General features: G+C 48.3%; 1 protein-coding gene across 1 annotated transcript in view; it reads right to left on the bottom strand.

The window, feature by feature from the left end:
• Positions 1 to 3,644: 3,644 nt before the first annotated feature.
• The window catches only part of EFHD1 (EF-hand domain family member D1), a 49,335-nt gene continuing 25,598 nt past the window's right edge, over positions 3,645 to 27,381 (bottom strand). Inside the window, exons 2-4 of the mRNA XM_001925385.8 lie at positions 25,969 to 26,116; positions 18,139 to 18,273; positions 3,645 to 4,949 (exon numbers count right to left, since the gene is read on the bottom strand). Of these exons, the coding sequence (XP_001925420.5) occupies positions 4,815 to 4,949; positions 18,139 to 18,273; positions 25,969 to 26,116 (418 nt within the window). The 3' untranslated portion in view covers positions 3,645 to 4,814. The remainder of the gene's footprint in view (positions 4,950 to 18,138; positions 18,274 to 25,968; positions 26,117 to 27,381) is intronic.

Genomic DNA, 27,381 nt, shown 5'->3' with positions numbered 1-27,381 from the left:
CTCCAGTGGAAAAGGCCATGCAGCAAGCAGCTAAGGCCTCTGGCCAACAGCCAGCACCCACCTGTGAGCCACTGAGGGAGCCACTTTAGAGGTGGCTCTTCCAGTCCCTGTGGAAACTTCAGGGGGCTGCAACCTCACTGACATCTTGACTGCAGCCTTTTGAGAGACTTGAGCTAGAACCCATCTAAACCACTTCTGAATTCCTGACCCTTGGCAACTGTGTACGATAACAAATCTCAATGACTGTTTTAAGCCACTAAGTTATGGGATGATTTATTGAAGCATAAATAAATGACTAATGCAGACACAATTTAAAATCTTTTCTTTTTTACTTGTTAGGGCTGCACCCATGGCATATGGACGTTCTCAGGCTAGGGGTCAAGTCAGAGCTGCAGCAATGCTGTGGGATCTGAGCCATCTCTGTGGCCTACACCACAGCTCAAGGAGGTGCCAGATCCTTAGCCCACTGAGCGAGACCAGGGATCAAACTTGCATCCTCATGGATACTAGTCAAGTTCATGACCACTGAGCCATGATGGGACCTCCCCAATTTTACATTTTAGTGGTCTCACAAATTGCCCTTCTAAAGGACAACAGCAATGGACACACCTACCAATACCATGTGGCAGAGTGTGAAAAATAGAGAAAGGGGGCACAGAAACTGACTCCTGATAAGGTCCCATCTTTGGGGCCTCTCTAAGTTGTGGAACTGTAAGTTGGCCTCTTAGGACCACCTCTGATCCTCCAGGCTGGTGGACAGGGATGTGGCCAGAATCTGGCCTGGGTGGATGAGCAGGGTCAGCAAGGAGAAATCTGAGCAGGGACAAGGCCACAGGTGTCGGGTCGCATGATCAGGCCAGGAGGGCTCAGCAAGTGTCAGCTGCAGAGACCTGGCAGTTGAGCAGGCAGATTGGCAGAAATCTCTCCAGGCTGCTTAGGAAAGGGGCCTCAAAACACACACACGCACACAACAGAGAAGCTGGGTTAATAGTGAAGCTGAGTGCGTGGGCATCGGCTCTTGGGACCAAAGAGCAGCTCAGGTCTGAGCATTTCTGGACCACCCTGGCCTGGAATCCCTTGCATGTGACGTTAAAGGACCCAGGCTCAGGAGGAGGCAGGATTGTTACTACGGCAGAGTCCAGAAGGTAAGGAAGGGACCCATGTGTCCTGAGCACAAAATATGTGCCAGGCCTGGAAGCTAGTAGACAATCATTCCCATTTTATAGATGAGGAAAACAGAGGCTCAGTGAGGCTAAACTACTAGCCTCGTTATCCGACCCCAACTCCTGTTACATCACACGGCCTCCAGGGCAGAGGCAGAACTGATTCGTTTGTTGATTTCTCTACTGCTCCCGTGAGAGAGAAGCCCACACACCATCTCCACGACCTCACTTTCAGAGCTGTCCCCTCAGGCCAGGCTCCGAGGTCAAGTGCTTAGAAGGTCCCTGAGAAGTTCCCACCGTGGCCCAGCAGAAAGAAGCTGACCAGTATCCCTGAGGACGCAGGTTCGATCCCTGGCCTTGCTCAGTGGGTTAAGGATCCAGCGTTGACATGAGCTGTGGGGTAGACGCAGCTTGGATCCCACGTTGCTGTGGCTGTGGCTGTGGTGCAGGCTGGCAGCTACAGCTCTGATCCCACCCCTAGCCTGGGAACTTCCATATGCCACGGGTGCGGCCCTAAAAAGACCAAAAAAAAAAAAAAAAAAAGGAGGTCCCTGAGTCAGTGGTAGGGGGCCTCGCTCACCCACCTCTGACTGCTCCAACCAATGGGGTATGTCCATAATGTGAAACACACACATGTGGAATTTGAAGGTGGCTGTCATGTGCCAGACAGCGTGCCAGGCCTACAGCAATGAGTAAGGGCAGAGTTTCTGCCCTTCAAGGAGTTCATAGTCCAAAGAAGGAGGAAGAGGAGAACCCGGCAGAATGGCATAAGGCTTACAGTAGAGGAAGACAGGGTGACACGAGAACCCCGAGAAGGGGCACCTAGCCTGGGAGCATCAAGGAAGCTTCCTGAAGTTCACCTCTGAGCCGAGTCACAAACAATGAGAAGCAGTCTGCCAGGGGAAGGAAGAGAGTGTCAGGCAGCGGGAACAGCATGTGCAAAAGCCAGGAAGAGTAGGGCTTTCTAGGAACCACAAGGTATTGCCTATTCCGGGAGTGTCCTCTTTGGAAGGGTTGAGGGAGGGACAAGAGATGGGACAGGAGGCGTGTGCAGGGGCCAGAGCCTAATGGCAGAGAGCTGGAAACTGCGGGAGAGATGTTAGCAGCAGCTCTCCGCTAATAAAGACTATCCTTACTGCAGGGGGGACCCTCAGGGCAGCATGAGGGCAGGGAAGCCGGTTAGGAGGTCACGGTCGAGACCTCGGAAAGAACCAACGAGGGGCCTGGATATGGAAGTGGAGGCTGGGAAGTGCAGGCGAGAGGCGTGTAGGGAGCATTGTCTGCAGGACTTCTCCCCCAAGGAGAGGCAAAGAAATCCTGCCCCCAGTCTGTGTAGTTCCATAACCCAAAATTTGTCCCTTTTTTTTTGGCTGCACTCACGACCTATGGAAGTTCCCAGGTTAGGGGTTAAATTGGAGATAGAGCTGCCAGCCTACCCCACAGCCACAGCAACACCAGGTCTGAGCCACGTCTATGACTACACCTCAGCTCACGGCAACTCCAAATCCTTAACCCACTGAGCGAGGCCAGGGATTGAACCCAAGTCCTGATGGATACTAGTTGGGTTCATTAATGGCTGAGCCATGATGGGAACTCTCTAGTTGTCCTTTTCTTCTTCTTTTTTTTTTTGGCCCCAACCTGGGAGCTTCCATATATCACAGGTGTGGTAAAAGAAGAAAAAAAAAAGAAAAGAGATAATTATACAGTTATCTCTATTCCTTCCTTCTTTTTATTTACTAGATCTTATTTTTTGGAGCAGCTTTAGATTGAAAGAAAAACTTAGAGAAACTACAGTTTCATACACCCCTCTCCTCCCTCCCCTTCCCGTTGTATTTTTTTTTTTTTTTAGTCTTTTAGGGCCACTGCCTCATATGGAGGTTCCCAGGCTAGGGGTTGAATGGGAGCTACAGCTGCTGTCCTAGGCCACAGGCACAGCAACACCACATCTGAGTCTGAAACCTACGTCATAGCTCACAGAAACGCCAGATCCTTAACCCACTGAGCAAGGCCAGGGATCGAACCCACATCCTCATGGATACTGGTTGGATTTGTTTCTGCTGAGCCATAAAGGGAACTCCCTACTTAGCAATTTTTTTTGGGGGGGGGTGTTTTTTAGGGCCACACCCGCGGCATATGGAGGTTCCCAGGCTAGGGGTCCAATCGGAGCTACAGCTGCCGGCCTATGCCTCAGCCACAGCAACGCCAGATCCAAGCGGTATCTGACTTACACCACAGCTCACAGCAACACCAGATCCTTAACCCACTGAGCAAAGCCAGGGATCAAACCTGTGTCCTCATGGAAACCAGCTGGATTTGTTTTCTCTGGGCTACAAGGGAAACTCCCTGGTTAGCAAAGGGGAACTCCCTAGTTAGTCTACATCAGGGACTTGGTGTCAAACAGGAGCCTGGGCTGGATATGGCGCCTACAGAATACATTCTTCTCTCTCCTCCAATTCAAAGAAGACAAGAAGCACATCGATGTGAGGGCAGAGTCGTTTACGCTGTTTATTTAAAAAGAACAACTGTAAGGTAAAAATACAGATGTTTTCTTTATGGTAACAACAGCAGTTTAAAAAGAGAAGAAATAAATATGACAGTAGAAGTTCTTCTGTAAAATACAAGAAACCCCTGATATCTGTGAGCAATTCCAAGAACTCTCAGCGTGTAAAAATTTCTGCTGAAGAACAGCTCCGCCCCAGCACCTTCGAGCAGACGCTGGAAACCAGCTGGACAGTGAGGACGGTCGTGACTTTGGGGATTCTGAAAGGCTCTGGATTTGTCACTTGGGAATGTCAGGGGTCTACTGTAATATAATTTGCATAGAGTCAGAGTTAACAGGAATGCTTCTACTCGTTAATATTACTTATAATCATCCTTTCATTCTTACAGTTAAATAGCATAGTATTTAAGGGTAGGAAAAGAAAAAGAGGTTGAAGTGGGACGAGGGATGAAAAGGATGCCTCTTGGGGGGGATGCTAAGAGGACAGGAGAAAGGGGATGGGAAGGAAGAGAACGTGTATCTTTTCACTATTTTGTGTCATCTGGGCACCGTGCCTTGTCCCCTGTTGGAGGAGAGGGGACAGACAGTGGTCCAGCCTGGACTGCCTTAAACCTTACCATCATCCAAGAACAGGATGCAGAAGCACCTGCCAGGGCACGGCTAAGAATGGGAACAGGGGAGCTGGATGGGAAACAAAGGAGAGAGGGCATGACTGGAGAAGCCCAGAAAAGGACCACCCAGGAAAGTGGGTGACATTAACATCACAGCCCTCCAGGGACTTTCTCCTCTGAGGACCATGAAAGAAAGACGTAGGTGTACAGATTAAATGGCAGACCAGGCTTAGATGCGGAAAGGAAAAAGAGACAAGGAAAAAGTCAAGGGTGCCAAGTAGAGGCACATTCTGGCTATGAGGAGGGCAGAGGAAGGGGAGCAGGAAAGAGACCAGGAGGGCAGTTGGACCCTCTGGGAGGGGCTCCTACATGGGGTTAAGAGCCACTCCCCGTGACCCCTGCGAGGCTGAGGAGTTTGCATCGAGTGGTGAGTGTGGAGGCTGGTTGGGGCAAAGGGTCAGCAAGGGTGAAGATGCCCAGTCAGCTCTCCCCGGGGCATCTGGGAGGCGCAGCTGTGGATGGAGGTCAAGGTCAGCCCAACTAGGTACTGAAAGTGGCCTTGAGTTCCCGGAAGGCTGCCTGGCGGAGCTTCCTCTTCTCTTCCGCCTGTTTCCGCTCCTCTTGCTCCGCTTTTAGTTCTGCTTCAAACTTACTGGCAGAGGACAACGCTTGGACCTGCAGAGAAACAGCGAGAACAGACCGACAGAGTGAGGGAGGAAAGAGAAACCTGGAGATGGAGCAGCCTATCCAAGAGAACTTGGGGAGCTCCCGTTGTGGCACAGCGGAAACAAATTCAACTAGGAAGCATGAGGTTGTGGGTTTGATCCCTGGCCTCGCTCAGTGGCTTAAGGATCTGGGGTGGCTGTGAGCTGAGATGTAGGTCACAGATGCGGCTCAGATCTGGGGTTGCTGTGGCTGTGGTGTAGGCTGGCAGATGTAGCCTGGGAACCTCCATATGCCTCGGGTGTGGCCCTACAAAGCCAAAAAAGAGAGAGAGAGAACTTGGTTGTCTCCAGCCACGTGATGCGTCATCCTCGTCCTGCTCGGGGCAGGACCCCCAGGCAAATACTCCCTCCCCTTGGGCTCCAGATGTTTGCTTTCTAATAACCAGGATGCTGTCTCTTTATTTGCTGCTGTGTTTTAAATGCTCCTCACTCTCTGCTCCTAACCCTAACCCTAACCCTTTTTTCCACCTCAACTTCTTTTCCAGGACACCCTTAACCATCCAAGTCTATTGTCCTCTTCTATTTCCCACTTTTTTTTTCTTTTAATGTTTTATTTGATTGTGAAGACACCAAATCAATATTCTACACAATTTTTTTTCTTCATATGGAAATTTCCAGGCTAGGGGTCGGATTGGAGCTGCAGCTTGCAGGCCTATGCCACAGCCATGGCCACAGCTATGCCAGGTCCAAACTGCATCTGTGACCTACCCTGGAGCTTAATGTCGGATCCTTAACCCACCGAGTGAGGCCAGGGATCAAACCTGCATCTTCGCAACACGACGTTGGGTTCTTAACCCACTGAGCTACTACTTAACCCACTGAGCTACTACAGAATTCCCTCTATTTCCCACCTTTAGTTTCACAAATGTTCTTTAGTTCTAGGGGGAAAGAAAAACAAAAAATAAACGAGTGCCCAGCGGGCATTCTGACTGGGATTCCATCAGTCTGCCTGGACAAGGGGATACCTTTATTGTATACAGTTTTCCCTAAATGACTCAGTTTTTATTTGATAGTTTTATTTTTAATGTTACCCACTAAAATGTTCAGTTTTCCCTGAATCAATCCTTCTAAATTTACTTCCAAATATTACCTGTTTTTTGTAGGTATTGTGAATATGGGATTTGAATCCATCTTCAGTAGCATGGGCTATCAGATAAATCCACCCTTTTTTTTTTTTTTTTTTTTTTTTGGCTTTTAAGGGCTGCACCCACCTGCTACATATGGAGATTCTCAGGCTAGGGGTTAGGGGTTGAATGAGAGCTACAGCTGTCGGCCTACACCACAGCCACAGCCACACAGGATCCGAGCCACGTCTGTGACCTACACCACAGCTCCCGGCAACACCAGATCCTTAACCCACTGAGCGAGGCCAGGGATTGAACCCTCAACCTCATGGTTCCTAGTCAGATTCATTTCTGCTGCACCACAATGGGAACTCCTTTATCCTCTATTTTAGAATTGATTCTTTTTCTCTCTCTCTCCATGTGTCATCAGTTTGGTAAAATTTGCAAACACATTGGGCATATACATTATTTTTAATAAAGACGGCTAAATTGCTCCCCAAAGCGGCCACTCCAATTGGCGCCCCACCATCATGGAATGCAAATGTTCATTTCCCCACAACCTTGCCAAGGCTTATCATCAACCAGTTTTCCGGTTTGCCAATCTGATAGGCAGAAAAAATGGCACCTGATGTTATTTCCTCTTTGGCGAATTACTCATTTGTATCCTTTGCCCACTTTTCAGCTGGTGTTGTTGGGTTTTTTTCTTTAACTCTTCACATAATTTAGGTTTAGTTTCTATTATATATTTTTCAGTTACTTTCCTCCTGCCTTTTGTCTTTTAACTTCAAGGTATCTTGGGTCATACACTATCTAAAATCAGCTATTTATTTTCTGGCTTTTGTATTTTATATCATGTTAGCCATCTTCTTTACCCCTAAGGTTCTCAACCCATTTTCCTGTAATTTCTTCTAATACTTTCCTGGTTTCATTTTCACATTCAGTTTTTGTTTGTTTGTTTATTCGTTGTAAGGCTGCACCCACAGCATATGGAGGTTCCGAGGCTAGGGGTCAAATCGGAGCTGTAGCCACCCGCTTACACCACAGTCACAGCAAGGTCAGATCCAAGCCGCATCTGCGACCTACGCCACATCTTAGGGCAACGCTGGATGCTTAACCCACTGAGTGAGGCCAGGGATCCTTTCTGCTGAGCCACGACTGGCACTCGCACATTCAGCCCTTTAAGTCCCCTCCAATTTATTTCAGGGAAGGAGCATAGTGGAAGACTTCACTGCATCTTCCTGAGTGGCTGGCCAACTGTCCCAACACAATCATTATTTTCCCACTGATTTGCAAATATTTTTGTATACTAAATTCCCACCATTTCCCCATTATTTTCCATCTTGTTCCACTAATTGGTCGTTATTCCTGCACTTGTACATTATCTCATTTATTGCTTTATAGAATGTCTTGATATCTGTAAGGAAAAACACAGATATTCTCTTACTGCGTTGAAGAAGCATATTTTTTCCTTATTTTTAAATGTTATCCCATATAACTTTAGATATCTAACTACATTGATCATAGTTTCTTATTTAATCTACTTATGATAAGAATGTTTTTAAGGGAGTTCCCGTCGTGGCGCAGTGGTTAACGAATCCGACTAGGAACCATGAGGTTGCGGGTTCGGTCCCTGCCCTTGCTCAGTGGGTTAACGATCCGGCATTGCCATGAGCTGTGGTGTAGGTTGCAGACGCGGCTCGGATCCCGCGTTGCTGTGGCTCTGGCGTAGGCCGGTGGCTACAGCTCCGATTGGACCCCTAGCCTGGGAACCTCCATATGCCGCGGGAGCGGCCCAAAGAAATAGCAAAAAGACAAAAAAAAAAAAAAAAAAAAAAAAAGAATGTTTTTAAGGAGTTCCTGTTGTGGCTCAGTGGAAACGAACCTGACTAGTACCCATGAGGATGTGGGTTCCATCCCTGGCCTCGCTCAGTGGATTAAAGGATCTAGCCTTACTGTGAGCTGGGGTGTAAGTCACAGATGCAGCTCAGATCCCATGTTGCTGTGGCTGTGGTGTAGGCTGGCAGCTGTACCTCTGATTCAACCCCTAGCCTGGCAACTTCCGTATGCATGAAGGAGGTTTGGCCCTAAAAAAACCAAACAAACAAGAATGTTTTTAAAATTATCCTTGCAATCTTAACATAGATTTCAAAGGTTATAATTGCATTCCACTTCTTAATGCTTAAGATTCTTACAGCCATATTCACTAGATCGATGTAAATTTTTTTCTGCCTCTGGGGTAGGCTGATGGCTACTGCTCTGATTAGACCCCTAGCCTGGGAACCTCCATATGCCAAGGGAGCCGGCCTAGAGAAAGGCAAAAAGAAAAAAAAATTAATTAATTAATTTAATTTAATTGATGTATCATCTCTCACTATTTTACTTTATTTTTTGCCTTTTTTAAGGGCCTCACTGTCAGCATATGGAAGTTCTCAGGCTAGGGGTTGAATTGGAGCTGCAGCTGCTGGCCTACACCACAGCCACAGCAACACAGGATCCAAGCTGCATCTGTGATGACCTACACCTTAGCTCACAGCAACCGGATCCTTAACCCACTGAGCGAGGCCTGGAATTGAACCAGTGTCCTCACAGACACTAGTCGGGTTTGTAACCTGCTGAGCTGCATCTCATTATTTTTAACTGTGGCCATCACCTCCGGAATTTCTCTATCACTTGCTTCCATGTCTGGGTGTCTTGTTAGTCTAGTCTCTGGTCCACTCATGCACTTCTCTGCACAGCTGAAATTTGCCAGTCCCTACAATGCTCTTTATTTAATCCATTCTGAGGTTTATTTCATTGTATCCATGGTAGCCCAGAGCAGATTCTCATATCTCTAGGAAAAATTATATAATATCCTTTTATGAAATTCTCCCTGCATGTCACAGGGGTGCACTTCTGAAGACAGGATCCCAGTGAAATTCTCAACAGGAAGCACAGTTTACGTTTTTACCCTTTCATGGATATTATGTTTTCCAAACTTCTCAGGCACTGGAGCCCTGCTCTGGCCCAGTGGTCTCCCTCCTGGATCCCTATGTTAGATTAGAGCCCCCAGAAACTGCTCTTTCTTCACGATGGCAACAAGTCCAAGTTGGAGTTTGCAAGAACCCATGGTGATCTACAAGCAGAGTTCAAGTTCCCATTCCCAAATGTCTTGGCCTGGCCCTAGTTTACTTTCTTTTCTTTTCTTTTTTGTCTTTTTGCCTTTTCTAGGGCTGCTCCTTCAACATATGGAGGTTCCCAGGCTAGGGGTCTAATCAGAGCTGTAGCCACCGGCCCATGCCAGAGCCACAGCAACGCAGAATCCAAGCCGAGTCTGCAATCTACACCCCAGCTCACAGCAATGCCGGATCCTTAGCCCATTGAGCAAGGCCAGGGATCGAACCCACAACCTCATGGTTCCTAGTCGGATTCGGTAACCACTGCACCACGACGGGAACTCCCTTAGTTTACTTTCTAATCCAAAATGGACACCGGACCAATCTTTGCAACAACATCCATGCCCTATTGCCCACTTCTACCCCCCACCTTCTCTCTTTTAATGTTTTATGTGCCTATGAAGATCCTAAATCAGGAGTCGACACAATTTTTCTTTTCTCTTTTTCTTTTTTTTTTTTCTTCACATCGAAGTTCCTGGGCTAGGAGTAAAACTGGAGCTGCAGCTGCAGGCCTACGCCACAGCCACAGCAGTGCCAGATCCAAGCCTCGTCTGCGACCTACACCACGGCTTAACCCAGCTTCCGAGACCTGCCCTCCTGCCCGACGCACTTCGCCTCTCCTCGCCCACTCAGCAGGTCTCAGCCGTGGACCAAGACCTTTGTCTGCTCCTGCTTGCAGGCTGAGCACCTGCTTTCCTTGGAAGTCTCACGAGGATGGTGTCTGAACCCCTCGGGAGGGAGGATTTCCAGCCGGGGCTCGGCCTTCCGTGGGGCTCAGCCCTCCTTCCCTCATCCCTTTCCCCACAGCCTCAGCCCGCAGGGATCCCGCCACTCCGGCGGCCCGTCTCCTCCTCCCTTGCTTAGAAAACACAGAGGAATGTGGTCTGTCCGCTCTGGACTCCTCGCCCACCCATATCTCCTTCCCCTGTTCCCTGTGCTCTGGAGTAGGCAGAAGTGAGACCCTGGGCACTTCACTGACCATCTCGAGGCCCAGAGGTGCACTGGAGCTGGCTGGTACCTGCCTGCAAGCCAGTGGTTTGATTTTCAGGAATGTTATGAGCTGATTGTTAAATACTAAAAATCAGATGTATGGAGTTCCCGTCGTGGCTCAGTGGTTACCGAATCCGGCTAGGAACCATGAGGTTGCAGGTTCGATCCCTGGCCTTGCTCAGTGGGTTAAAGAACCGGCGTTACCGGGAGCTGGGGTGTAGGTCGCAGATGTGGCTCAGATCCCACGTTGCTGTGGCTGTGGCATAGGCCGGCGGCTACAGCTCTGATTAGACCCCTAGCCTGGGAACCTCCATAGGCTGCAGAAACAGCCCTAGAAAAGGGAAAAAGACCAAAAAAAAAAAAAAATTGGTTTCTATACATTCACAATTTAAAAAATTATATTACAAACAAAAGTAATATATATTTAGGAGTTCCCATTGTGGTGTAGCAGTAATGAACCCAGCTAGGATCCATGAGGACATGAGTTCGATCCCTGGCCACACCTAAGGATCCGGTGTGGCTGTGAGCTGTGGTGTAGGTTGAAGACGCATCTCAGATCCCGAGGTGCTGTGGCTGTGGTGTAGGCCGGCGCTGCAACTCTGATTTGACCCCTAGCCTGGGAACTTCCATATGCCACAGGTGCAGCCTAAAAAGCAGAAAGCAAAAAGCAAAAAAAAAGTAGTACATATTTAAGTCATCACTTCCTGATTATTTTACTAGATTTTACTATTATCTTGTTCTTGCACTGTATTTTGTTTTCATCTTTTTCTTTTTACGGCCGTACCTTCAGCATAGAGAAGTTTCCAGCCTATGCCACGGCCACAGCAATGCCAGATCTGAGCTGCATCTCTGACCTCCAACACAGCTTATGCCAATGCCGGATCCTTAACCCACTGAGTGAGGCCAGGGATTGAACCTGCATCCTCATGGACACTATGTCGGGCTCTTAACTTGCTGAGCCACAACAGGAACTCCACTATTATCTTGTTCCTGAGGCTCTCTAGTCTACTTTATCTCTAAGGTGGAAATCCTACGTGGTAACGTGCTACTGTGACTCTTCCCAACCCCGTGTTCAGCAACATCTTGTTGATAGCTTGAAAGCCATCCATGGAGTATTTACAACTCGGAAACCAACAAACCCTACAAACTAGGGCGTGATTATTTTTCATTGACTCTCTAGACAATCTTTCTCTTTCTTTTTTTTCTGTCTTTTTAGGGCTGCACCCGAGGCATATGAAAGTTCCCAGGCTAGGGGTCGAATCGGAGCTGTAGCTGCTGGCCTACGCCACAGCCACGATAACACCAGATCTGAGCTTCATCTGCAAGCTACATCCCAGCTCATGGCAACGTCGGATCCTTAACCCAATGAGCAAGGCCAGGGATCAAAACCATGTCCTCATGGATACTAGTCGGGGTTCATTAACCACTGGGCCATGATGGGAACTCCTAGGCCATCTTTTTCAAGAAAGTGATGGAGTCACTCCTTGGGTGTGGTTTGATCCATGGCCTGGGAATTTTTGTATGCTGCAGGTGCAGCCAAAAAAGTGCAGATTAAACTTCAACATGTGTAGTGTCTGTAGCCTTTGCATTATGATTAGCTCCAAAATTAAAGGAACATTCTTCCAAGATATTTGAAAATTATTATCAAGTTCAGCAAAGATGTTGCTCCCGTCACTGAGGAATAAATGAAGTTCTGACATACATCCTTTCACTTTTTTCTTATAAATTAACTTTAGATCACAACTAATAAACCACATTGAATTCCAAAACAACCCCCCCCCCACACACAAAATATCAACCAACATTCCTGCTGGAACTACATCATTTCGTCAGTTGTGATCACGGGCTGGCTACAGACAACAGAGTCTAGCAAAAAGTCAAGGAGCCCTTTTTTGAGAATCAATAGGCGACATGGAATCTACAATAAAAAGAGTGCATATTTTATTAGTTTTAAATTGTGGGCTATGTACTCTTTTATATCATCAAAATATGTAACAATCTTAGGCATGTGTATGTATAGATCTAAATATATAGATAGATATGGATATAGATATATAGCTCCACACTTTGTCCAGAGAACCAGTTGCTAAACATTTACCAACAAGCCACTGTCTAAGCCTCAATTTTCTCGTCTGCAAAGTGGGTCAATCACACCTCCCTCCAGAGTGCTTCTGTGAGCACCAGATCAGACATGAATCTGAAGTTCTCAGCAGAGGGTCTGTCAATCGCCCCACCTGCCCACTCCTGGCCAGATCAGAGGAAGGCTGGGGGCCCTTGCAATTCCTTTACTTCTTGGGGTCCTTCTTCTCCACTATAAAAGTCTTCCTCTTCTCTCCATTCTCTGCTTCCCAAGTCCTTGTTCCATCAATCACCCTACTCTTTATCTTCCTGTTTCCTTCTCCCTGGAGCGCTTACCCTGTGACCTAAAAACACATCAACATCTATCTTCTCTGGGTTTTATAAAAAACAAACAAGCAGGGAGTTCCCATCGCAGCTCAGCAGTTAACGAACCCGACTAGCATCCTTGAGGATGAGGGTTTGATCCCTGGCCTCTTTCAGTGGGTTAAGGATCCAGCGTTGCCATGAACTGTGGTGTAGATCTCAGACACAGCTCGGATCCTACGTGGCTGTGGTGTAGGCTGGCAGCTACAGCTTTGATTGGACCCCTAGCCTGGGAACCTCCATATGCTGTAGGTGCGGCCCTAAAAAGACAAAAGACAAAGCAAAACAAAACAAAACAAAATCCAAAAGTTCCTTCCTGATCCTAAGCCGCCATCCCCACTTTGTCCAGGCCTCCCCTGCCAACCTTCTAGAGAGAAAAGCCAGGCACCAGGGCTCTTCCCCTCCCACCCACCTCTTGCCCTATCACTATCTGCCCTCCAGAGTGAACCTCATCTCTCAAAAATCGGACACATTTGCTGGTCCCAAGACCTCTGCTCTGGCCTCACCTGATTCGATCTCTTCCTGACCTTGCTCCTGGCCTCCACTTAGCCTTTTCTCCAGGGTTTCCTTTATCTCTGGTTCCTTCCTACCCCACAGCCCACTCACCATTACATCCCACTCGCGGTCCAGCCTCTCTAGTTCTTGGGTTCCCACCTGTATCTTGGGAGGACAGATCCTGTGGTCTGTGGGGCAGGGTGTCCGTGAAACATCCATTCCCTCCCTTCTTTCTTTGCACAAGATGCTCCCCTGGCACATGGCCCAAGGGTCTAGGGGAGACTGACCCCACCCCCGGGCTCCAGGAGCGAGCCCAGTCGGGGTAATGATGTCCCGGCCTTTGCCAGTGGTTGGTGCCGGAATGGACAAGCGTGGACGAGATTATTCCCTGAGCCTCAGTCTCTACTATGCCCATCTTCTTTAGGAGCAGAATCACAGCTGGGCACACGGATCTCCAGGAAAACAGGCATTTTGCAGCTGCCCATGTAGCTGGGCATGGCCAAGTTCTGGCCAAAAGGCCCTGAGCCGAAACTGTGAGCAAACAACAGTATGCCCTTTGGACAAGCGGGCAGGTCTTCCCTTTGTCTGCATTCACCTAGGACTTAACAGTAAAACTCAGCTTGTAGCGTTTCCTCCCTAAACCAGTCACATTCAGGGGTGGGAGGGTCTTGTCTTGATTTTTTTAAAAGATCACCACGCAGCTCCAGTAACCTGGTGCCATTTTGCTTCCCACCTCCAACCAAATGGTCAGAAATACACAGAGCTCTAGGGAGTTTGGGGTTCACCCCTACCTTCTCCCCAGACATCAGCGCACACTTTATCAGACTGACAATTCTCTTCCAGGTGTCTATGGAAGTCTGTGGAAACTCCCCAGAACCCAGCCCCTCCCCAGGCGAGTCCGGCCCCGTAGTGCCCACCACTGATCACGTCAAGGCCCTGCTCAAACCCTTGGAGGGCTCCCAGCTCCTGCAGCTGTGCTTTCCAAGCCTGGCTCTGAAATGGATCCACCTGCAAAGCCCAGGTAGTGCTGGGTGAGGCCTGGGAAGCAGGTTGGCAGGGGATCCAACCTGGAGATCCGCAGGATGGGTGGGGAAGGCCTGACCTTCCGGGGAACCCAGAGCTCCTTGTCCACCTGCATCCAGTAGGGACAGGGGCCAGCCTCCAAACACACCCTCCTCTCCACCCCCACCCCCGCCCCGCCCATGCCTCGGAGCCTTCGCTCTGGCCGTTCCCACGGGAGGAACGCCTTCCCTTCTCTGATTACAAGGTGAATCCCCATTCATCTCTGAACATGGGCCACAAATGTCAGCTGCTTTATGGCCTCCTCCCAAATTCAAGCCATGATTCCCTCCATTCGTCATTCCTGCAAACGTTTATCGAGGGCCATTATTAGCCGGCACTGTAATTACAAAGGTAACACACCTACTCTGCCTTTGAGTCTGTGGGTGAGGACACAGACACATAAATATAACAAGTTCAAAAAATGTTAGTATTCTTTTCATCTTTTCTCTTGGCTGTAAAAATAATGCACACACATAAAATAAAAAACCTTACAAAATTATAAAAACTAAGTCTCTCGGACATCAAGATTACCGAATGCTTTGGTATATGATTATCTAGCTCATATTTAATGTTGAACAAAATTGGGTTTCGAACATATCATTTTGCCTAATTCATTTTGGACCTCTGTCCACACATAAATGCAGGTGCATCTCATTCTTTGATAGCTGCAGGGTGTGCAAATGTATCGTTGCACCGCAATGGACTCGATTCTCTGAGAATAGAATTTTGATTGTTTCCCATTTTCTTCTCTTATCAACCGCACTGTATGAAAATCCTTGTCCATATATCTTTTGTGTGTGTGTGTGTGTCTTTTTTTGTTTTTTTAGGGCTGCACCCGCGGCGTATGGAGGTTCCCAGGCTAGGGGTCAAATCGGAGCTGTAGCCACCGGCCCACACCAGAGCCACAGCAACGTGGGACCCGAGCCTCATCTGCGACCTACATCACGGCTCACGGCAACACCAGATCCTCAACCCACTGAGCAAGGCCAGGGATCGAGCCCACAACCTCATGGTTCCTAGTCAGATTCGTATCTGCTGCGCCACGACAGGAACGCCCCTTGTCTATACATCTTTGTGCATGAAAATCTCTGAAGGATAAAATCCTAGAGGCAAGTTTCCAGAGGTGAAGGATATGAAATATTAAACTGCTCTCCTAAAAGTTGAGTTAAATTATACTCTGACCAGAGTGTCCAAAAAAGGCCTCGAACAGATGAATTATAATCCTGCTTTCATTTCTAAGAAAGACACACATTCTCCTCCTGGAGAGTCAAGAAAAGCAGCCAAGAAGAGGCAACTCTTTAACATGAGTTTTATAGAATGAGTCAAGTTTTCAAGGGACAGGCGTTTGAATGGGACATTCCGGGCAGAAGAAACAGCAGGTACTGAGGGAGGCCCAGCCGTGAAAAGGCATGCCGGGACCTGAAAAACTGTGCACAGAGGTGGACGAGGCTGAAGCCGGGATCCGAGCCAGGTTATAACAGGTCAGGAATGGCCAGATAAGACATTCCTAGGAATTCCCATTGTGGCTCAGCGGGTTAAGAACCCGATGAGCATCCATGAAGTTGCGGGTTTAATGCCTGGCCTGGCTAAGTGCGTTAAGGATCCAGCACTGCCCTGAGCTGTGGTGCAGGTTGCAGACCTGGCTCAGATCCCACATTGCTATGGCTGTGGTGTAGGCCAGCAGCTCAGCTCCAATTTGACCCCTAGCCTGGGAACGTCCATATGCCACGGATGCAGCCCTAAAAAAAAAAGATGAAAAGAAAAAAAAAAAAAAAGAGAGAGAGACAGTCCCAGAGACTTTCTTTTTTTTATTTTATAAACTTTATATTTAAAATAAATTTTAATCTGTCTACTCACAAAACCTAGTTCAAAACATGATACATTTATCTCTCTAGCTGATCTGATGTTACTTTTACAAACAACACTGAATTTGTAATTATTTTATATTAAGAACCTGTACTGGAGTTCCCGTCGTGGCGCAGTGGTTAACGAATCCGACTAGGAACCATGAGGTTGCGGGTTCGGTCCCTGCCCTTGCTCAGTGGGTTAACGATCCGGCGTTGCCGTGAGCTGTGGTGTAGGTTGCAGACGCGGCTCGGATCCCGCGTTGCTGTGGCTCTGGCGTAGGCCAGTGGCTACAGCTCCGATTCAACCCCTAGCCTGGGAACCTCCATATGCCGCGGGAGCGGCCCAAGAAATAGCAACAACAACAATAACAACAATAACAACAACAACAAAAGACAAAAAAAAAAAAAAAAAAAAAAAAAAAAAAAAAAAAAAAAGAACCTGTACTAAATAAGTCTTAAACTTTTTTTTTTTTTTGTCTTTTCTTGAGCCTCTCCCATGGCATATGGAGGTTCCCAGGCTAGGAGTCTAATCTGAGTTATAGCTGCCGGCCTCCACCAGAGCCACAGCAACGCGGGATCCGAGCCGCATTTGCGACCTACACCACAACTCACCACAGCTCATAGCAACGCCAGATCCTTAACCCACTGAGCAAGGCCAGGGATCGAACCCACAACCTCATGGTTCCTAGTCGGATTCGTTAACCACTGCGCCACGAAGGGAACTCTCAGAGACTTTCTAGAGACTTCAACAAGAGCATGTGGCACAGACTGTAAACAGGGTCTTACTGATTGTATGGTTCAATCCTAGGCCCCTGCCCAAGACATCGCAGCAGATCTGCAAGAGGTGACTCAGTACCTGAAGGGAGAGGACGTATCCCACTGGAATTAACTGCTGCTGCCTTTCATTTTTATCAAGGCCGAGTTTTCCCAAGCTTAATTTGGTGCTGGCTGTTGCCGGAACTGAGTTGAATCAACATTAAGTCACAAAGGAAGGGCCAAGCCACCTTCAGAATTGGACACATGATGCTGGCACTGAAGGCACAGCAGGTGGTCTGCCTGACCCTGAAACTGCCAGATGACTGCAGGAGGGATTCAGGCATTAGGAGGCCACCACAACTCCCAGACCGGCTGAGAGATGGTGTGCTCTGTCCCCAACCAGCATCACAGAGAGGTGAAGAAAGCATGCTGCTTAGGGGCCCGAGCAGGCTGGGCTGTGTCGCCAAGGACACTCTGTCTCTGGGCAAACTCCTGGAATAAGCCAAAGCTCCACCAGAGGCTGGCTTCTGCCTGGCCTCACACAGGAGTGGGAGGGAGTCTCAACAGCTCATTTGTCTTGGACGAATGGAAGCATCTAGAAAGAAGGGCTCCAAGACCGTGCACAGGAGATTGCTTCCCAGCTCCCAGCCATTGTCAAGGCTGCAAATAGTATTCAGGGTATGTCACTAAGGTGCCCTCCTCTGGCCCCATTAGTCACTTGTTTACACACAGGTGTTCATGCTGCAAACATGGAGGTAGCTGTTCAAGAAACTCAACCGTGGTTGGGGGTAGAGAGGAATTCTTTTTTTTTTTTTTTTGCTTTTTAGAGCCACACCTGCAGCATGTGGCAGTTCCCAGGCTGGGGGTCAAATTGGAGTTGCAGCTGCAGGCTTACGCCACAGCCACAGCAATGCCAGTTCCGAGCCATGTCTGCAACCTACACCAATGCCTGGTCCTTAACCCACTGAGCAAGGCCAGGGATCGAACCTGCATCCTCACGGATCCTAGTCAGGTTCATTAACCACTGAGCCACAATGGGAGTTCCCCAGGAGGAATTCTTTAGGAAAGTCTGGATCCAGAGTCAGGCTGGGAACATTGAACTAGCAAACTTGTTTGAATCGGAATGTTGAATGCATGTGCTATTTGGCTGTTTTTCTGTTTTGTTTTTAATTTTTCAGACGGCACACAGACACACTCTCATCTCCCTACGTCTCACACAATAAAGCTACACCATTGACCTAAGGGAGTTAATGAGCTGGTCAGGGACTGGGAGCTCCTGTCAGGCAGGGGGCAGGGTGCAGGGAGGCTTGGCACAGGAAGGAGTCACCTACCTTGGCTTCAAAGAAGTCCTTGGCACCTTTGACACCCTCCAGGGCAACGTCGATCTCGGAAAGCTTTGCCAGCACCATCAGCCCGCTGTCTTCCTGCAGTTCCCCCGCTGCAGCCTTGTGGAATATGAGCAGGAACTGTGGGGGAAGGGTGAGTCGGGTCAGAGGCAACGTCCCCAAGACAGTCCCAGCAGTCCCCGCTGGCCAGAGCTGGAGTTGCTATCTCCAAGCCTATTCAAAAGGATATAGATGTGGGAGTTCCCGTTGTGGTGCAGCAGAAGCGAATCTGACTTGTATCCATGAGGACTTGGGTTCAATCCTTGGCCTCGCTCAGTGGGTCAGGGATTCGGTGTTGCTATGAGCTGTGGTGTAGGTCACAGACGTGGCTCGGATCTGGGGTTGCTGTGGCTGTGATGCAGGCCAGCAGCTGCACCTCCTGCTAGAGTTACAGACCGGCTAGAAGCCTGGGAACTTCCATAGGCTGTGGGTGCGGCTCTAAAGAGACCCCAAAAAAAGGCTGTAGACCAATTATTTTTTCCTTATCAAAAATGAAAACAAGAGTTCCCGTCGTGGCGCAGTGGTTAACGAATCCGACTAGGAACCATGAGGTGGCGGGTTCGGTCCCTGCCCTTGCTCAGTGGTTAACGATCCGGCGTTGCCGTGAACTGTGGGGTAGGTTGCAGACGCGGCTCGGATCCCGCGTTGCTGTGGCTCTGGTGTAGGCCGGTGGCTACAGCTCCGATTGGACCCCTAGCCTGGGAACCTCCATATGCCGTGGGAGCGGCCCAAGAAATAGCTTAAAAAAAAAAAAAGACAAAAAAATAAAAAAATTAAAATTAAAAAAAAAAAAATGAAAACATGCCCACTTTCCCGCAAGGACGCAGTGGAACAGGTGCCCTGCTATCTAGTTGATGAGAGTGGAAGTGGAGTCAAACTTTTTGGAGGGCACTCGGGAAATATGTACCAAAAATAAAATGCTTTCACCCAATGACTAATTCCACCAGTGGGACTCTTCCCCTCAGAAATATTTACACAACAGTTTAAGAAGCATTGTCTGGGGAGTTCCCACTGTGGCTCAGTAGTAATGAACCTGGGAGGTGTCCATGAGGACACAGTTGGATCTCTGACCTCACTCAGTGGGTAAAGGATGGATCCAGGGTTGCTGTGGCTGTGGCGCAGGCTGGCAGCTGCAGCTCTGATTCAACCCCTAGCCTGAGAACTTTCACAGGCCGTGGGTGCGGCCCTAAAAAGCAAAACAAAAAGAAGTAGAAGAAGCATTATCTGCACAACGATGTAAATTAATTATACTCTTTTCTTTCTTTCTTTCTTTAATCTTTTTTTTCCCCTTTTTCTTTTTTTAGGGCTGCATCCTCAGCCTCAGGAAGTTCTCAGGCTAGGGAATCAAAAGAGAATTGCAGCTGCTGGCCTACACCACAGCCACAGTAACGCCAGATCTAAGCCGCATCTCTGACCTATAAGGCAGTTTGCAGCAACACCAGATCCTTAAACCACTGAGCAAGGCCAGGGATTGCCTGCACATCCTCATGGATACTAGCACACTGAGCCACAATGGAAACTGTAAATCAATTATATTTTCATTTTTAAAAAGTAAATATTTTTTAAAAGGAAGCATTGTCTGCAAATGCAAAAAATATTGTCAACAATCTAGTTTATGGCCATGAAACAAAAATATCCAGTAGACCTCAGAGTACTATTTTTTTTTAAATTTTTTTTTTTTTTGGTCCTTTTTAGGGCCACACCCGAGGCATATGGAGGTTCCCAGGCTAGGGGTCTCATTGAAGCTGTAGCCGCCAGCCTACACCACAGCCACAGCAATGCCTGATCCTTAACCCAGTGAGCAAAGCCAGGGGTCGAACCTGCAACCCCATGGTTCCTAGTTGGATTCATTTCTGCTGCACCATGATGGGAACTCCCTAAGTACTATTTTTTAAATGAAATAATTCAATATTTCTGACTTCTTTTAACTATTCCTGTTTTCCATTTGTGTCCTATTTTTGCTCTAAATGGTTTGCCTTTCTTGGTGTCTTCTTTTAAAAAAAATATATATATATATATGTGTGTATGTGTGTGTGTGTTTTCTAAAGGATCTTTATAGATAGAACCTGGTATGTTTCAAATATTTTAGCTCTGCCACTTGCCTTTTAATTTTGTTTATAATAAAAATTTTCAAGTTATCGATCTTGGAATTCCCGTCGTGGCACTAGCATCCACGAGGACTCAGGTTCGATGGCCTCACTCAGTGGGTTAAGGATCCGGTCTTGCCGTGAGCTGTGGTGTAGGCTGCAAACACAGTTTGGATTTGGCACTGCTGTGGCCGTGGCTTAGGTCAGGGGCTACAGCTCTGATTCCTCTCCTAGCCTGGGAATCTCCATATGCCGCAGGTACGGCCCTAAAAAGCCAAAAAAAAAAAAAAAAAAAAAAAAAGGATCAATCTTTTCCTTTTTTCTCATCAGAGTTATACTTAGAAAATCCTTCCTCGCCACCAAGGTTACAGAAACAATCACCGTGTTTTCGTCTGTTGCTTTTATGGCTTTTTCTAAAACATGTAAATATTTAATCTCTGAAATTTATTCTGATCTGTCATGTGAAGTTGATCATTAACCCTATTTTCCTCCAAATGGTTAGTTAGTAATCCCCATGTCATTTATTAAATAATCCATCCTCTTCCTCCAGATTCAAATGTGACCTGAATGAATTTGTCTTTAAAGTCAACTTGTACCAAGACCTCTGCAGAATGTTTGCATAAATAAAAGCACCAACCCGCAAGAGCAGTCCCCGCCCCACCCCTACCCGCACACGTCCCATGGCCCCCAAGACAGTTTTGTGGCTTTTTACTTCTCTTCTTTCAAAAATTCTAGTGAGTCTATTTGTCAAGCAATTGCTGTCCAACTTCTAGTATTTATATTTCCATTTAGAAAGAATAGAAATGGATAACCCCAGAGAGAAGCTTCTTGGGTTTTCCAGTGCCTAATACACATGTACCTAAGAAGAAACTTCAGTTTTTCAGGGTTTGTTTCATGATTATCACCTTTAGAGATTGGCTTCCCCAAGGAGTTCCCGTTATAACTCAATGGGTTAAGAGTGTCGGTGAGGACATGGGTTCGATCCCTGGCTGGCTTCCCCAAGGAGTTCCCGTTGTAACTCAATGGGTTAAGAGTGTCGGTGAGGACATGGGTTCGATCCCTGGCTTCGATCAGTGGGTTAAGGATCTGGCGTTGCTGTGAGCTGCAGTGTAGGCTGCAGATGTGGCTCAGATCCTGCATTGTTGTGGTTGTGGCGTAGGCCAGCAGCTGCAGCTCTGATTCAATCCCTAGCCGAGGAACTTCCGTATGTCACAGATGCGGCCATAAAAAAAGTAAGAAAAAAGAATCATAATAAATTAATAAAAGAAAAGAAGTGAACCTAAAGCAGAGTGAGAGAGGAGTTCCTGTCGTGGCTCAGTGGTTAACGAATCCGACTAAGAACCTTGAGGATGTGGGTTCGTTCCCTGGCCTTGCTCAGGGGGTTAAGGATCTGGCGTTGCCGTGAGTTGTGGTGTAGGTCGCAGACTTGGCTCGGATCCCACGCTGCTGTGGCTCTGGCGTTGGCTGACAGCTACAGCTCTGATTTGACCCCTAGCCTGGGAACCTCCATATGCTGTAGGAGCAGCCCTAGAAAAGGCAAAAAGTCAAAAAAAAAAAAAAAAAAAAAAAAAGGAGAGTGAGAGGTAGAACAACTTCAAGAGGTTTTCCAGACTCCAACTTGAGTTCCTTTTACTGCTAATGCTCTTAATCCCTAGAGGGAAGTGTGTTTCTCTAAGTGGACGTCTCAGCTCCCATCTCCACCATCCCCAAAACGCTTTGCTAACACGTCTTTCTTTGTCATTCTCGCTTCCAGGGGCCCCGACTCCACTGTGACATGGCCAAATATAAAGCAAAGCAGTAAAGCAAGCCGTTCAAGGACTTTCAGCTTCCCGGAGCCCGAAGTGGTCAGTTTGGCTCGACAGAAATGCCAAGTTCATCCACCTGCAGCTTCAAACTCTCTCACTAGAGGCCGGCAAAGATTCAGTTTGCTGCAGACTAGCAGAGCCAGAACACTGGCTCCAAAGAAGTCTTCGAAATCAAACCTGTTGGAGGCAGGACCAACGAACGCATCGGGATGGATCGCTGTGTGGCGACATGGATTCTCCAGGCAGGGCAGGCATAAGGCCTGGACTCTTTCCTCCTGGAGCCCATTTCTTCATCCGTGGCCTTGAAGACGAACCACGCCGACCACGGACCGTGGACCTTGGCCTTCACCTTTCATTTCCGAACGGCAGCCAGGGCATCCATTGTCACCACCGCGGAAAAGGTGAGGTGAGCACCTCCATGGCATGCAGTGTCATCGCCACCCCCACCCCGGCTTTAAAGGGTCCTCTTTCAAGTAATCACGTTGCCACAGCTGGGACTTGGATCGGATCCCTGGCTCCGGAACCCCATATGACCTGGGGCCGGCCAATGCATCCCTCCATAGCGTCCTAAATCCGTACATCGTTGATTCAGGACTTTCCCTCGTGGCACAGAGGAAACGAATCTGACCAGGAACCATGAGGTTGCGGGCTCCATCCTTCGCCTCACGCAGGGGGTTGAGACGAGGCTCAGATCTGGCACGGCTGCGGCTCGGGCGTAGGCCAGCAGCCGTAACTCCAGTTCGACCCCTAGCCTGGGAAGCTCCATAGACCGTGGGTGCGGCCATCCGAAGACCAACAAGAACCTCCTCACCGTCCTAATACAGGGACAGCAACGTTGTCACGGCAAGGGCGGCGGGGCGGCGCGGGCCAAATAAAATGCTATGCACCCAAAAAAAAAAAAAAAAAAAAAAAAAAAAAAACCTGTTGGAGTTCCCATTGTGGCTCAGCAGGTTAAGGACCCAACCTAGGCTCTGTAAGGATGTGGGTTCAATCCCTGGCTCCGCTCAATGGGTTAAAGAAAGGGCGGTGCCGTGAGCTGTGCTGTAGATCACAGATGTGACTCAGATCTGGCATTGCTGTGGCTGTGGCATGGGCTGCAGCTCGGATTCGATGGCCAGCCTGGGACTTTCCATATGCCGGGCTATAAAAAATAAATAAATAAAAGCCTGTTGAAGGAGGTGAGGTCCCCAAGAATAGGATGAGGGACAAGGCGGGTGGGGGACAGTTGTGGTCAGGCTCTTAAGAAAGAGACTGAAAGCAGCTAAGACTTTAGTGCTGCAAACATGAGCTTCCGGCAGAGAGAAGGGGTCAGATATCCATCAGTCGCTCAGTACGGTTCCCATTCTCAAAGCAGTTAGTTACAGAAGGCGCCCAGAAGGCAAACGCAAAACAGGTAACCCCTCCACACAGAGAAGCAACTTAGGAAAGATGGGGCACCATCCCCAGCCCAGCAGCAATCCCAGTGACTGTCGGGGGAGCGGGGCGGGGGGGGCTCTCTGCATCTCTGAAGTGCATTTTTCTCACAAGGGTCTTTCCCCAGAGCAGGTCCCAGCCACGTGTGCTCACTCTCCCTCTGCCAGCTCGGCAGATGATCACCAGCATCTCTGTCAACTTAGGGGTCCCCCCACCTGCCCTGGGAGGTTAAAGAAGAAAACAGAAATCCAGCTCAACCTGAAAAATATCAGCCGTCCATAAAGCATGGCAAGTCAGACTTTCCCATTTAATCTATTACAATCACCAACCCCTGAATGACAATTTCTCCAACTGCCCAGCCTTGTTTGTCTTCCTATTTATAGCCCACAAAGACTGGTATGTTGCAGCGATTTGGACAGTGTCCGAGCTGTGACTCTGAGCAAAGAGGGGGAGGGAAAGAGAAGCAGAAAACAAAGAAACAGAGAGAACTAACAAAGCTAAAGAGCAGGTTCAGACACAAGCTATCAAATGCTTCTAATAAATGCGAGGAAATGTTGAATTTCACGGCTCTGCTTGGCGATGCAAACACCTTCCCGTATTAGTTAGAGCCCTTAGGTGGCAAGTGACAGAAATACACTTGTTGGCTTAAGCAAAAAGGAAGTGTTCACTATATAACAAGGATGTCTCAAAAAAAAAAAAAAAAACCAGGGATAAAATTCAGGGGCCTGGAAGAGGATTGAAACAGGGAGAGGCAACATTCTTGGGATTGGAGGCAACTTCTCCTCTCCAGCTCTCATGCCCAGACCACATGGTAGAAAATGGCCACCCCACCTCGAGTTATTCTTGAGGGAATAGCCACCTGCAGAGCCAACATGCAGCCCTAACTTCAAATTCCCAGATAGAGAGTCCAGGTGACCTAGTCTGGCCAGAGGTCTGTCCGTGGTCTAATCAACCTAACCAGGCAGAGGTGCAACCCAGCACAGCCAGGGCTGCCAGGAACCCACCCTAGGGAGGTTGAGGCGGGAGGAGCAAACGGGACCCACAGTTCCCAGTGGCCAAAGCTTTAGCCTGGATGGTGTCACCAAAGTTGTTCTAAAACCTGGTCACACTGACGTATCTAAAGGCCTTTCAATGATATTTACACAAGGAGTTCCCGTCGTGGCTCAGCGGTTAACTAGCATCCATGAGGACTCAGGTTCGATCCCTGGCCTCGCTCAGTGGGTTAAGGATCCCAGCGTTGCTGTGAACTGTGGTGTAGGTCACAAACGCAGCTCGGGTCCCACGTTGCTGTGACTCAGGTAAAGGCCAGTGACTACAGCTCCGATTGGACCCCTAGCCTGGAAACCTCCATATGCTGTGAGTGTGGTCCTAAAAGAAAGAAAGAAAGAAAGAAAGAAAGAAAGAAAGAAAGAAAGAAAGAAAGAAAGAAAGAAAGAAAGAAAGAAAGAAAGAAAATAAGAATTACACAGACATGTAATTCCCATCCTTGTGGGGCTGTATCCTTGCCATGGAAGAAAACTAATGGCTTAAGATTTATTCACTGAAATAAAAACAGCTGAGGTTTTTACCTTTTGGGGGCCCACAATTTTAGGGGTTCAAAGACCAAAAAACCCATCTTTGGACCTGTTTGAGGGAGCAGGTCCTGGGCACAGAATAAAACCCTTTGCATAATTGCTTTGCTTTTTTTTTTGGTTTTTTTGTTTTTGCATTTTTACTATTTTAAAATGTTTATTATACAAATTTACAGTTTAAATATATTTTTAAATATAAAATTATAAAACCACCAACGTTGCACCCACAAACATCCACAATGGATATTTTGGTGAAAATCCCTCTGGATTTCTCAATATTTGCCATTTTACCCAAATGAGGTTATGCTACCCACATTGACTTTCAATCTGCTTGCTAAGCATTTTCCATGTCAGCACTGTGGTTCACTAGCTCCTTAAAGATATTTTTAAAAAGCAGAACTGTATGGAGTTCCTGTTGTGGCTCAGCAGTAAAGAAACCTGACTAGTATCCATGAGGATGCAGGTTTGATCCCTGGCCCTGCTCCATGGTTAATGATCCGGCATTGCTGTGAGCTGCAGTGTAGGTCGCAGACGCAGCTCGGATCCAGTGTTGTTGTAGCTGTGGCATAGACTGGCAGCTGTAGCTCTGATTTGACCCCTAGCCTGGGAACTTCCGTATGCCTCGGGTGCGGCCCTAAAATAAATAAATAAATAAAAAGCAGAACTGTAAGGGGAGTTCCCTGTTGGCTCAGTGGGTTCAGGATCTGGCATTACCACTGCTGTAGCTCTGGTCGCTGCTGTGATGAGGGTTTGATCCCTGGCCAGGGAACTTCTGCAGGTTCAGCCAACAAGAAAAAAGCAGAACTGTAAGTCAAACATCCAAGCCATTTGCACTCCAGGGGCTGTAAATCTGCGGTTCTCTCAGGAACCAGGGGCTTGGGGCCAACAAGACACGGGTACCTCACGGAAGCTGAGTTTGCCATCAAAGTCCTCGTCCACCTCCTTGATCATGCTCTTCAGGCCCAGGTGGGTCTGGGGGGCGCCCAGCTTCTCCATCATCAGCTTCAGCTCCATCAGGTCAATGTAGCCATCCCGACCAGCATCGTATCTGCGGGGTCAAAGACAGCCCATTGGTGAGGAATGAAAGGACGCTGGCTAATCTACTAAACACGTAGTCCTTTTTTTTTTTTTTTTTAACTTGATGGCTGCCCTGCAGGATATGGAAGTTCCTGGGCCAGAGATGGAATCTGAGCCACCACTGCTGCAAAACTGAATGTCTTAACCCACTATGCAGGGACGGGGATCAAAGCCACAAGCCTCTGCAACAACCCAAGCCATTGCAGTCGGATTCTTTTTTTTTTTTTTTTTGGTCTTTTTGCCATTTCTTGGGCCGCTCCCACGGCATATGGAGGTTCCCAGACTAGGGGTCCAATTGGAGCTGTAGCTGCCAGCCTACGTCAGAGCCACAGCAACACGGGATCCGAGCCACGTTTGCAACCTACACCACAGCTCACGGCAACGCTGGATCGTTAACCCACTGAGCAAGGGCAGGGACCGAACCTGCAACCTCATGGTTCCTAGTCGGATTCGTTAACCACTGCTCCACGACGGGAACTCCATGCAGTCGGATTCTTAATCCACTGTGTCACAGCAGAAGCTCCTAACTGTGTCATACTTTTGACCTTATTTACTGAAAAATGACTCAAATGCCTTTTCCTCTGCAGTGTCCACCTGTCACCACTGGAAGGGACTCCTCTCTGTCCTCCTACACCTTAGGGTCCTGTGTCATGCAACACAAGTGGGTCTTGTTTTCATGACTTTTATCTCTGTAAGTTTCTTGAGCATGAAAAGCATGCCTGGGTCCCTTTGCTTTTCCCAGTTTCAGTCAACAAACCTCAAGAGCCTCTTGACGCTGGACAATGGGACATGTCCGAGGATGCCCCTGATACCCATTCCATTACCCAGAGCAACTGACAGTCCCACAAGTCTCCCCTTGGTCACCGGCCCCTGGGCCTCTGCCACCTTCATGTCCACCGACCCCTCCTCTCATCCTTTGGTCTCCTGTCTCTGGAAGCTGCTTCCTGCCCCCGTGCTGGGCCGTGAATCAGGCCTGGCCCCAGCACTCTGGTCTCACCCTTTGTCCTGTGGCTCACTGCCTGGTCTCAGGTCTGAATGGTCACAGGTGTGAGCTCGATCCTAGATCTGCCTTCTTGGCGAAGTTTCCTTTTTTTTTTGCTTTTTAGGGCCACACCTGAGGCATCTGGAGGTTCCCAGGCTAGGGGTCTAATCGGAGCTGTAGCTGCCGGCTTACACCACAGCCACAGCAACACGGGATCCGAGCTGTGTCGGTGACCTACACCACAGCTCATGGCA

The sequence above is a fragment of the Sus scrofa genome, chromosome 15 (genome assembly GCF_054392235.1).
Source record: "Sus scrofa isolate SSC_HxYL_T2T_F1_AM1 chromosome 15, Sscrofa_HxYL_maternal_Yorkshire_Landrace_v2.0, whole genome shotgun sequence".
Lineage (NCBI taxonomy): Eukaryota > Metazoa > Chordata > Mammalia > Artiodactyla > Suidae > Sus > Sus scrofa.
Note: the sequence above shows the minus strand (reverse complement) of the source record. Positions and strands in the feature narration are given on the sequence as shown.